This window comes from Phragmites australis, chromosome 1, assembly GCF_958298935.1.
Source record: "Phragmites australis chromosome 1, lpPhrAust1.1, whole genome shotgun sequence".
NCBI classification, from domain to species: domain Eukaryota; kingdom Viridiplantae; phylum Streptophyta; class Magnoliopsida; order Poales; family Poaceae; genus Phragmites; species Phragmites australis.
In genome coordinates, this window is record NC_084921.1 from 596,002 (window position 1) to 608,670 (window position 12,669).

Below are 12,669 nucleotides of genomic sequence, written 5' to 3' on the forward strand. Positions count from 1 at the left end.
CAAGCACTGAAATACGAGAGATGGAAGAGGCCTAAAGCTGCTGAGGTAAGGCAAATGACAAAGCTACCTTACGGTGCAATCCATCCCAAAACTAATCAGGGTCGGATTGGTACTATCTCTGATGGGCTAAGTGAGGTTTGACAACAGGGGTGTGATGATGTGCGATGTGTCTAGGATAACACACTTCGACAATTATGTTGTGCTTCTTCACAGGGACCAGCCGAAAAGGACGGCCATTGAAGACTATTGATTTTTTATTGATGCTTGAAGATCTGGAGAAACCTCAATCCCAAGTCATAGTTGTGCAAGATATGCACAGGCACTCATTCTGATCTAGATAGAAGATCAAAGGGTGACTCCCTGCTTAACTGAAAGTGAAGTCTTGCAACCTACTAGTTCAGACAAGAAGAAAAATCTGTCGCCGATCAAAGTCTCAGATCAAAGCGTAACTCCCTGCTTAACTGCAATGAGAGCTAGCATATAACCTCCTAAGTCCTAACCAACGGATCGAGGAGAGCTTCTGATCAAAATCTGGTACTAAAGACAGAACTGGAACAGGCAGCATAACAACACCCAAGATAGAATAAGATTTATCACTTCATTTAAGCTACGAGTAGTTCAGAAATGTTCGGTGCTAGTAATAAGAATTTTCAAAGCATCTCAGTCTGACTATTGCAACTTCATCACTAGTACTCTTGAAAGAAAGCAGAGCTCAGGTCTTTGCAATAACATAGACAACACCGTACAGGCAGGTTTCTTTCCACAACATTTCGGTGCAAGAACTACTGGTACACAATAATCAGCTCAGCTGCACCAGGTTTGGGAGGCTCGTCGCAGCGGATCGAGCCCCCTCCTCTAATCTGTACATCTCCTCCCAACAACAACATCACCACGTAGTTTTTTCTAAAAAACTTAAAGATGGGGGGAAAAAGAAGAAGGAATAAACATGGAAGCATATATATACACAGCGATTGCTTCTTGTCGGCGAGTTGGGTTGGCTTCCGCCGGACAAGGGCTAGTGCTTGTCGGGCGCGGCGGAGGCGAGGCGGGACGCGATGGCGGAGTGGTACATGGCGTCGTGGAAGCTCCCGGTCTCCATCATCTGCATCCGCAGCTGCCGCGCCTTGTCCTCCGTCAGGACGCCGAACCTCCGCGGCGCCCCCCGCTGCCGCGGCAGCTCCTCGTCCTCCGCCGCCGACGCAGGCTGCGCGTCGATGTAGTCCGGCTGCCCGGACCACCCCAGCAGCGGCGCCCACCACTTGCCGTTGCCGCAGCCGGCCCCGCCGGCGCGCATCCTCGCCCCACCGGCGGCCGCGGAGGCGTTGCAGAGCCGGGCCGCGGGCGCCGGCGCCGGGCGGACAGAAAAGGCCATCCCCGATGCCACTGCCATTTGCACTCGAGCGAGCGAGCCAACGAGACGGAAAGGAATCCTTGTGTTGATGTGGTTTGCGACTGGAACGGATGGCTTGGCTTGGCAAAGGTGGGATTATAAAGCGGGGGAGCACTGCACTGGACTGAGGGGGGACGAGGAAACGAGTGGACCTTTTTCGAGGCGAGGGGCCGGAAAGGCATCGCGCGGTGCGCTTTTTCGCGCGGGCCGTCGCTTTTACTGCGGTGCGGGTGGGACAGGGGGTTGCCCGACTCCGCCGTTGGGTTCAGGGGCCGTTTCTACCGTTCCATTGGCGGTTTATCCCGTGGGCACGGCACGGGGTTTCCAAGGCGCGTGAGGCAGAAATACAACTCCACATGTTTTGTGTATACCATTTATCTTGACCGTTTATATTTTTCATATAATATTTATTTATTTCTTTATTATCTATTTAGTATAAATTTTAATATAATGAATGGATCTAATAAATTATATGTTATAGTGAAATTTTCGTGTTGACTTGAATGAGGATGAATCTTCCATGGATTTGAGTTTTTTTCTTCCTTTAAACATTGGGTGCAAAGGAAAGGACGGTTTGCTTCCCCAAACCAGAACAATTAGCGGGACGCGCACGGGGGAGGTGGGGGATTGGTACAGATCAAAGTAAATCGAGGCCGTTGGTGACAGTCTTTTCTTCCTCGTCATAGGGGCGGTAAACATTGCTCTCCTGCTCGTGGAAGCTTTTCTTTTCCAGTATTGTTGCTACGCCTAACGGCGACCCGTGGGAAGCGGGAACCGGTCCAACCGCGTGGGCGGGCTGGCACGTCTCCCACTCGCTTCCGCGGGTGAGCCACGGCGCGTGGCCGCTCCGCCGTTGCCTTGAGTGTCCGACGAGCCGCGGAAGCGTCGGAGAAGGGAGGAAGCAACCGTGACGCACATGCCTGCACGGCAGAACGCTAGAATATACTAGTTGCACCAGCGCTCACTCCGAGGTGATGGACACGGGGGCCGCTCACGTACGCACGCGCTTGTTCAGACCGAGCTCTCGTGCCGTGTCGCCGTGCAATTGCTCGGCACTTGTTTTGTTTTTTTCTTTTTCGCCTGCGGTTTTGTATATTTGTATTGTTCTATCATCTGCTCGAGGAAATTTTAGCTTACTCCATTTCTTCGCTGGTTTAGCACAACTAATTACCGTGGAGTTGTGGACGATCGAACGTGTTCTGCAGGTGGGTCAAGGTACATAGCGTAAGTGGACGATCGAACGTTTATGAGTTAGTACTGATCAGTGGGAGTTTGGAACTAGTCTAATCTCTAACCCGAAATTGGGCTCCTACTTATGCACCAAACTGACCCTGATTCCCTATTTTGATTCATACCTTAAAGTATCTCTAACCGGTTACTTATATTTGACTCTCTATTTCTCCTATTTAGAGACTTCTCATTCAAATTCCGCATTATACTACACTCCAATCAACCCCTCATATTTGATTCCATATATTCCACTTATAATTATTTTATTAATATCTTGTACTCTCACTCCCTGAGCTCCTCTCTCTCTATACCCTATCTCCCCGCTCCTTCTCTCTCCCTGACGTCGGCCCGAGCTCCCTCTCTCCATGCCTCCACAGCACGGGCAGGCGGGCAGGTGTGGGGTGGCGCGGCGGCGTGGGAGGGCCAGTATGCGGGCGCGGCGGCGCAAGAGGGGGCCAGCGGTGGAGTTGTGCGCGGATAGGGGCTCGCCTGTGACCCCCTGCATATAGGGGGTAAGGGAGGAGATTTAGGGGCTCCTTAAAGAAAAGGGGCTGAATAGGAGATCGGTTGGAGACTGATTTCTATCGTTTTTTCTTAAATATAGGATAAAGGGCGGGAAGAAGGATCGTTGGAGTTGCCCTTAGTCTTTCGTTGTTTCTCATAAAAAGAAAGACACTCACATTGGCAGTGGGTTTAAAAAAATCAATATAACTTGGAGACACACGCACACATTCCTACCATCACGCGTACTTACTCACAAAACACATATTGAAGACAGGAGATTATGAGCTTAGAGATTAACGAAGTTTGTTGACACGTACGTAGACTACTATAAAAAAAATCCATATTAAGGAGACCATAAAGAGTAAATATAGAGTTGAATCCTTAATGAATATAAAATACAATCACATCCACTAACCATCCAAGCCAAACTTTATTCTCACATTTGCAGTGATTTACAAGGTGAAGACACCATTGCCGATCTGGTCATCAAGCCGAGGTACCTTGGATCTGGAACCTATTGACAATGATGGAGAATTATGGTTGGAGAGGAGGTACGAGGATCCATCCAAACACTATAGTGGTTTGTTGACTCCAATCAAACTCTGTGAACAATATAAACTTGGGTTCTGTTTGATAGGGTTCTGGATTATCTCAGAAATATTTTTTGTTTGATTTCTATTTCTCTAAGGAATAAGAGTCATTTTTAAATTTGTTTGTCTAGTTAGCTGAATTTTGAAATAGAGGATTGTGGTACAATTGACAAATATACATCTATTAGTATGTGCTATTTTTTGCAAATAAAATATGAAATCATAATGTAATAATAACATTCATTAATCAAGTCACACTAGATTAGCAACATCATCAAACTATTATGATATCCACCCTATTAATGAACGAGTCTGGCTGTGGTTGGGATTTTTGTTCCAGTGGCAAAACACATAATTACTTTAGATTGGTAGGGAGTAGAAAAGGAGGAGGCGATTCTTGTGTGAAACCACTTTTAATCCGTGTTGGCAGAAGAGAAGATGTCTTCTACGAATAAGGTGTAGCGAGAGTCTTTTCTAGAGAGGAGATTCGAGCTTGGAGAAAAAGTGAAGAGAATAGAGAGTCAAAATCATGTTGACAGTAAAAAGGTTGGGTTCCGTGGTCTAGCGGCTAAGAGTCTGTATTTATAGTTGCATTTAAGGTGCAAATATGCATGTATACCCTACAGAGATAGTGACGATTAGGGTTGACGACTTGCACTTCGACCCGAGGACGACGAAGTGGACGAGGACCATGATGAGCATGACGACCACAACGGGTGAAGAAGCGACGATCGCGGCCCCAGGGAGCGTGGTGATGATGACCGCAACCCGAGGCATGATGAAGATCATGGCGGTGGCCATGAAAGGTGTTCAGGCGGTGACGTTGCACTTGCTGCAGAGCGTTGAGGAAAGCGGAAACCAATGCAAGTGCAGGTATGTTGTCCATAGTGCTCACCTCTCGATTGATGAAAGCCTTCGTGCCTCCTGTTCATCAGTTGGATCACTCAGTGTAGAGTCAAGTGGTTAATAACGTGTTTGAAATTAGATTGTAGTAAAATGAGACAATTAATAATATAGATTCAAACTTTTTTCTCATTGATTATATATATATAAAAGATGCCAATTCGGGAGACATCACTCCAAACGGACATCTAATGCCCAACGGGTGAAATAACTGCCGACAGTTGATTACATTTGATTTCTAGCTTAAAGCTTGATCCAACGGAAGCCAGAATGCCATCAACAATCACCCACTGCGGCGCAATTTCTAAATCTAACAGAGCAAGCTAAGTAAACGGACAACAATAACTAACTGCATTGATGATATATAAATACACTGTACGTCACAACAACATTAAAGATGTGCCGCACAACCTAGTGAGCTCGTCATTCTACTGCGCTCCCATTCAGCCAATTTCCCTTTTCATATCCAATAGGAGTATTATCTTGCATCTGCTCTGTCGTCTTAGTCTTCCCAATCACTCCAGTTTTATGCTAAATACCTGTTCCAACATACTACACCATGCACACACATGGCGTTTCGGTTTAAAACCCAAGTACCATACTAGTACACTAAGTAACAGCAGTGCATTCACCACAAAGGACTGTTGCTTGAGGATTAACTCTACAGAAAAGCCTCATTCGTGGACCATTTTCTGTCTTCACAAACTTGGATGAACGGCTTTTAAATGAACCTGCAGGGTGTAGTTGATTGTTAAAACTCAAATTGATGGCATTAACCCCCTCTCTCTCCAACAAAAGAAAGAGAAAGGCATGAAATGTGCTTAACTCAAAGTACAGGAGCAATTTTGAATTTGCGCCCGCGAAAATCTGCCTACGCTAGGCACAAAACAACCACAGAAATGCGTGGTTCTTGACTATTTGTTCTTCCAAAGAAAAGAAAAGAGCTCAAAAATTCAACCGCTTAGCTCCTAACTGAAGCCAGCAAAAGAGGTCAGAAAGTAAATCGTTAAGCCATCACACTACATCATCTCTAGTCCCTTATACACGCATTGCGATTAACATGTGTGCCCATTATTACCTGAAGGTGTCTTTCTTCACGTAGGCTTGAAGTTCTGTGCTTTAGCTCTCCACGATTGGTTGTGAGTTCGTCCAATATCTCAGCATCAGCACGGCTATGACAGCTGCCTGTATCAGATACTTCTTCCACCTGTGCAAGGAACCAAATTTTTTCAGATTAACCAAAGAAGCGGAGGCACCTCGGGTCATTTCAATGTCATACATACTCTGCATTTGTGAATGAAGTTACAGGGAATGTTAGATGAATTTATACCAGTGCGTGCTCGTGGGGGACCCCTTCAAGTTCTTCGTACTCAGCTGCATCCAATTCCCGCAAGTGATTTGGGTCGAAAAACTTTGGGAGGACATACTGCCTGATGAGAATCATAAGGAAGAAAGGCACTGGGAATAGGATCCCTGCTATCGGTATCCATGTTATGCCGAAGCACACCAGGAAGTAAACCAACTGAAAGATCGTGAAGACAGTTATTATTTCTGCCTTCACCGACTCCACAAACGATGCATGAGGACCTTCCAGAACCCTGCAACGGTTACAGCCACGGGTTAGTGCACTGCTAGCAGTCTTGCAATTGACACCAGTATAAAGTGGTGCGATTTATCCCCAAGGAAACACACAAGCTGCATGTGCCCATGTAAGTTCACTTGTTCAAATGAGGTGAACAGATATAGAATAAAAGTATTACTTGTAGCGTCGGGTTGTTGTAATGAACAACAGCTGTATCCTCTCCCAGAACTGGTTCCCTGGTAGACTGTCAATGGCCATGTAGGCAAAGTAACCCCAGAGAACCGATGTCGGTATCATCCTGATGACTGGCATAGCTCCAACACAACCACCAACCAATAAGGATTGCAGCAGGTTACTTAGTCTCTGTTCATTCACTCGAACAGGTAAATGGGGTTCTATATGAATTCGAGGGTCAAATGTCATATCCAATTCCCCTTGTTCATTAACTTCTTGCAGAACAGCATCCTTCAAGCTCTTCAACTCCTTGTCAACAGAATCAGTCTGAAGGACAACATTTTTAGCATTATGTTATTTTACTTGATTTTTTTTAATGCAGCGTAACATGGACAGTTGTATAGGCACCGGAGGAAAGTGCTTTAGAAAGCAAAGATGCAGCAGAAATAACATAGGCTTTGGGCATGCAATAGCATTCACAACAAAAGTTGAGTTGATGAAATTGTGGGAAATAGTATGGTAATTGGTAAAAATAATTGTTATCAGATAGTATAAACGAGTCTTGCAAACGAAGAGTCAAAGACTCACATTCTGTTCGCTATCCATTTCGATGAAAACTTCTTGCATCTTTCCATAAATTTCCAAACGACTAACACTGTTATCCATGCCCTCCTTGGCGGTATCAACCATCTTTTTGCGTAGCAACTACACTCAAAGAGAACGAAATGGTATGAGCATTGTCGATTCCCATAGCAGATGACACAAATCAGTCTGAAGTTCACCAACCTGCCTCTTAAGGACAGCAAGACTTTTTGTGTGCATGGGAGACTGAGGAAGTACTCCATTAGATGGAGGGATGCCAATCAATCCACAGAGTAGGACCTATGCCATTTATATACTATGAGAAAAGAATGCAGTGTCATAATAATTGAACTAAAAATGCTGTCAGGATAAAATGGAGAAGCCGGACCTGTATCATTTCTATACTACCGGAAAGGAAATGGATTGACATACTTTTGTCTGATAAATGTTATCGAGTAAGAAACCAAGTGAAAACTTACAACAGAATGGCTACTCCGAATAAACACTTTGTATGACAGAAAGACTTAAATGCCATTGCCACGTACCACGAATCCAAGGACCAAAATGTCATAATGGTAGGCAGAAGGCTTCTTCAAATTAAACTCCTTTTGCTGAGCCAACTGTGCAGCTACGCTATGATCAAAGAAATAAAGTCCTGCAACCATCAAAGCAGGCACAATGGCTGCAAATATATACGCCAGGGGGACAGAAAACAAATCCTGACAGTAAACAGCGAAGCAACCATTCAGAATTATGGTACGCAGAACAACCACTATGAAATCTTGCACTTTAAAAAACATAAATCTTAACATGTGGGAATCAGAAATAAGTGACTTCTTACCTTCGCCACAGTCCAATGTCGCAGTGAACTTGACTCCCAGGGAAGTGGAGAGAAGAGCCTCCTAGGGACTCCTGAAGGGACCTTGCTTGGCAGTGTATATGACAATGCTGTCCACACAATGACCATAAGTGGGACACCGTAATCAGCAATGAAGCTTCTAAGCCACCCTGTAAGCGGTATGGTCAGAGCATTAATACATAGAATAAACTAGAATTTCTCAAAACATTTATTAGCAGCTTTAGCATGAATACATATTTATATTTCAATTTTAAGCATACAAAACTACAATGTCTGTAAAAAATAAAAATGTAAAACAAATATGAGGAGTTGAGGGCTGATAAGAAAACATAGCGAATTACCAAACCAAGCCCAAACCCAATTCAAGCGTGGTCTAGTCCAAACCCAAGCCTAAATTTCAGGCCCAATCCCGAATCTAGTCCAACAGAGAAGTATTCTTCCGTTAGAATATAACTTCAACGGCTGGACAATCGCTGGATCAATTGAATGGTTGCCGTTGGTTATGATGCAGCGTAACATGTTGCACTCGACTTTGGATATAACAAGTTACTGTAAAGACTAAGGAATGGAAAACAAGTGACCAACCTACGCCGTACAGCCATGACCTTGCCTGCCTGGTCCGCAATGCAGTGTACAGCAAGCCAATTGAAAATATGACACCAAGTAGGCCATTGACATACAGCCACTGGAATTGGTGTGCCAGTGAGCTGCTGTCTGCATTTTCAGGCACACTGAATTCACTTATGATCCCCTGCAGTAGACAGGTCCCGAGTCAAATGATTATGCCAAGGAAGAAATAACTGGGATTTACTAGATTCATAGTACCTTGATAGCTTCTTGCAAGAACAGAACAGTTATCAGCATCCCAAATAGTTCTCCCGCAACCCTTGTAAATCTGCTAATAACATTGGAAGCATTGAACATTGCCAAAAGAAACAACATTATAGCAGTCCAGATGCAGACCCTGTCGACACAGAGGAAATATGGAGTTCAGTTTATCTGAAAGCTAGGGCAAGGTAGGATGTATTCTATTTCATTCATTACCATCCTGTCCACGCCAAATATAGCCGTTCTCCCAGACCTTCCTGCTTCTTGGCAAAGTTGTAGAGATATGCGTACATGATAATAGTTGGTTCGGCAACTCCAACAATCAACAAAGGCTGCCCTCCAAGAATTGAATGTATGATGCCACATATCGCAGTAGATGCCAATGTTTCAACTGTTGTGAGTATACCATCTGAAACAAACCAATTTTGTTTTGTTACTGTTTGTGTGGAATCCAAGCCTAAGTAGCATAGTAGCACAAGGGTAAGCTCTCTCACTTGTTGCCGTGCTTAATTGTTCTCCGAAGGTGATGACTGGAAGTGCAGAGGCAAAGAAGATATACATGGTAGGTGCCAATATCCTGATAATCCATTTGCCAGCAATACAAATAAGCTACGATGTATAACAAGCAAAGAAGAGGAGAGACTACGTCTAATGAACCTGTAGGAGTAGTTCAAACAAAACTGACCTAAAGCCAGAACGGAGTCCTGCAGCCCAATCATGCTTATACCAAGCTGCTCTTCCTTTGACATCAGCGACGACTCCCTTAAAAGGATTCCTTAGTAGATCCATAAGCTGTCAAAGATCCTCAGAAAAATCAGCATTTATATTTAGAATTAAGAAATTTGATGCATACATAGGAAAAATTTTAGGCACATGCACAACATCAGGTCATCAGGTGGCTCATATCATCCACAAACAACTCGAGTTCTTCTTTTTTAAAAGACAAACCAAGGCCTAACCGGCCATGAAAAATCAAACGTCTTCGTCACAACAACTAAGCTCAGATGACGTAAATTGGGACAAACTTTGGCATCGGAAGTTCTAGTCATCAGATGCTTGTTGTGTTAATACATCCGGAAAGTATGTAAAGTACTATTCTATATTTCTTTGCCCAGCAACTTTTAAAATAACCATTCCAACAAATAAATTTCAGCTGGTACTGTGTATCATATATTAAGAACAAATTCATCCATTGGACTTTATCATTTCCAGGGAAAGCATGCTTACAAATCGAACTAGTAAAAAAAAAAACATGTGCAAAACAACATTGATGAATAGAACAAAGCACTTAAATTTGTTTCGGCCTTTCAGGTAATTCAGCAATCGCATCTAACGGACCAATCGGTCCAAAGACGCCTCTATTCACGCGTGGGGTCCAGTGATCCAGACGTAAGCCAGAGTTACGAACTAACAAGCGCACGTATCAATTTTCCACGACTTTTAAGGAGAACAACGCACCAACTATAGTTACTGCATCAGGAATCAATCAAACTAAGCAGCAACAGACACAAAGAAAAAAGGTCCACGAGAAAACAGCTACTAGCAGTGAATCCAAATAGCTAGCAACGCACGGCAAGCGCAGCTCATGTGGCAATCAATTTCCAGAAAACAAGTGCACGTGACGAACAACATGAGATCCAAATGGAGTCTCTCCACACGCACATAAACCAGAGTTACGAACAAAAAACCCGAAGAGTTTCTCCCAATCGTTACGAACAACTCACGCACTCTACCACTTACGATCGGAATCAGCCATGGAAAACTCAAATAATTCCCCCAAAAAATGTGCACACACACGATTCGTGCATGCACGCATGCACACAAACACTCCGCGGTTGCACAATCTCACAAAGCCGAACGCAACGCGAGGCACCCCGAATCCGCAGAAACAACTCAGTTCAAGCACCCGACGACTGACCAGCCCGAGCGTCGACCGAGGAATCGAACCAAAGCAACCCGATCGGAGAGTGGAGGCCGTACCGATTACCGCTCGGGGGCGGCGGCGGCGGTCTAGTTGATGGGCGGAGGCGGCGGGTTGGGATTGGCAATGCCGGGTCCTCCTCGGCGCGGAGCGAAACCCTAAGCGGAGACGGCGGTCCGGGCGCGGCGTGGTTGGCTTCTCGAGGCCCAGGAATGCGGGTATTATTTGTAAACGAACGCATATATGGAGAGGAGACACGGGGAAGAAGCCAAGCCGAGGGAGAGAAGGGAGGAGGACGTTCTCAATCGTCTTTGTTCTCCGCGTCGGGTTCGTAGAGTTATATCGATAAGTGAAGTGAATGGAAGTATGAATATTTAGTGGAATCATATTTATTAAAAATAATAATTTAGTTGACTGTATAGGTATGTATAGGCTGTCCTTAAATTTTTTTAATCCATTGAATTTGATGTTATATAAGCGGATTTAAAAATTTAAAATATAATTAATTATTTATATAAAAATAATTTTGTTGTATTGACTGTCGGGTTCTCAAATAGAGCTCTTGACGTCAGGTTTGGACTCGTTGCTCGAATCGCTGTTGTTCTTGCTGCAAGCCAAGAACGTAGCCCGCAACAAAGATGAAGTGACATTAATTGAAGCTACGTCTTTTTTTTTCTATCGCGACAATAGAGGTAGTTTCTTTACACGCAACGCTAGCTATGCTTTTGTGTTCACCTTACCATGCATGTGGCTGTTGGGTCACCTCGACGACCCAAATACAAGAACGGATTTTGCGATCACGTTGGGGCAGAGCAAGAGCAAGTGCAAGTGTGCCTCCTGAAAGAGAAGGCGTTTAAATTGAACGATCCATTTTTTTAGAGTTTGTTTGATTCGTATCTAAATTTATCATATTTGATAACTATTTGATTCATTGCTATAACTATAGTAAATTGTACTTTATTAATCTCCTAACTCACCTATGAGTTTGCAAATTTGCACCGATTTTTTATTTTTGCAAGAATATTACTCGAACGATAGTTCTTATGGTTTATTAAGTTTCTAATGGGAAGTTTGAAAAATAGTTCAAAGCATTGACAAATTTGCAATTACCCATCAATTTTTAATTAATTTTCTCACACTTCTAGCTAAAAAATTATTAATCTTACTTTTTAAGAAAATTTCGTAAAACTACACTAAGATCGTCAAAATTATCATAAAACAATACTTTTAAAAAATTATTTCACAAAACTATAGTTTATCTGTCCTTTTTTTATCATAAAACTACCTATACTTAAACTATCAAAAAAGTACACTTTAATATGATCTTATCGAAGAACTTCATCATTTTTACTCAACGTTATCGTAGAGCTATAATCCCATTTTCTAAATCTATTCTGATGGCTAGACCCCACCTGACATACTCAGTGGCGTGTGACAAAGTCCGTTCGCTAACGTGACATCCCTTGCCACGCGAGTTCCAGCAATACACGTAAGCAAGTCGATCTGGACTCAGTGAAAGCCAACTTAGGAGCAGTTTGAGTGGTAAAATTATCGCGTTGCTGAAATATATTTTTGTGTTTCCACATGACACTTTTTGGGTATCTTTTAGTGACTCAACACATACTCCGAAGAATATTTTTATGTAAGACACGCCCACATGTAGTTATAGAGGTGTGTTACATGAAAATAGACCCCGAGATATGTGTTGATCCACTAAAAGATACTCAAAAAATGACATGTAGAAACACAAAGATAGATATTGACAGTGTGATAATTTTGTTGTCTAAATTGCTTCTAGCACCAAGTTTAAGTCGACTTGCTTAAGTGTATTATGAGAGCTCACGTAGCAAGGGATGCCACGTCAACGAACGGACTCTGTCACACGCTACTAAGTATGCTAGTGGGACCTACTCGTCAGAGTAGATCGGGAAAACAAGAGTGTAGCTTTGTAATACCGTAAAGAAAAATAGTGTAGTTTTTCGATAAGGTCATATGAAAGTGTAGTTTTCTGATAGTTTTTATAAAATATATATAGTTTTATAATAAAAAAAGATAGAAAAAATATAGTTTTATAAAATAGTTTTTTAAAAATATAGTTTTATGATA

The 12,669-nt window shown here is 43.2% G+C and overlaps 2 protein-coding genes across 3 annotated transcripts; both read right to left on the reverse strand.

Moving 5' to 3' along the window:
* Positions 1-695: 695 nt before the first annotated feature.
* Positions 696-1,485, reverse strand: LOC133929086 (uncharacterized). The gene has a single exon (XM_062376076.1). The coding sequence runs from the start codon at positions 1,388-1,390 to the stop codon at positions 1,016-1,018; it is 375 nt and encodes a 124-aa protein (XP_062232060.1). The 5' UTR covers positions 1,391-1,485; the 3' UTR covers positions 696-1,015.
* A 3,460-nt stretch (positions 1,486-4,945) lies between these two features.
* Positions 4,946-10,884, reverse strand: LOC133930007 (boron transporter 4-like). Of its 2 annotated transcripts, XM_062377275.1 has the most exons (14): positions 10,623-10,884; positions 9,328-9,434; positions 9,137-9,219; positions 8,859-9,051; positions 8,640-8,778; positions 8,400-8,565; positions 7,797-7,963; positions 7,501-7,674; positions 7,160-7,255; positions 6,962-7,078; positions 6,378-6,700; positions 5,948-6,215; positions 5,696-5,824; positions 4,946-5,348 (listed from the first exon to the last, which is right to left on the reverse strand). In XM_062377275.1, the coding sequence occupies exons 2-14, from the start codon at positions 9,429-9,431 to the stop codon at positions 5,316-5,318; spliced, it is 1,992 nt and encodes a 663-aa protein (XP_062233259.1). In that variant the 5' UTR covers positions 9,432-9,434; positions 10,623-10,884; the 3' UTR covers positions 4,946-5,315. The 2 variants fall into 2 exon arrangements, 1 of the variants encoding a protein (XP_062233259.1); XR_009911731.1 differs by lacking the exons at positions 9,137-9,219; positions 9,328-9,434; positions 10,623-10,884 and adding an exon at positions 5,444-5,589 and having other exon boundaries at positions 8,859-9,067.
* Positions 10,885-12,669: the final 1,785 nt, after the last annotated feature.

Bases quoted from the DNA above. Each gene is read 5' to 3' on its own strand.
- LOC133929086 (XM_062376076.1), bottom strand. From the start codon at position 1,390: ATGGCAGTGGCATCGGGGATGGCCTTTTCTGTCCGCCCGGCGCCGGCG.
- LOC133930007 (XM_062377275.1), bottom strand. From the start codon at position 9,431: ATGGATCTACTAAGGAATCCTTTTAAGGGAGTCGTCGCTGATGTCAAA. The intron at 9,052-9,136 runs GTGAGAGAGCTT...GGTTTGTTTCAG, and splicing joins ACAATTAAGCACGGCAACAA to ATGGTATACTCACAACAGTT. The intron at 5,349-5,695 runs GTAATAATGGGC...TACACCCTGCAG, and splicing joins GTGAAGAAAGACACCTTCAG to GTTCATTTAAAAGCCGTTCA.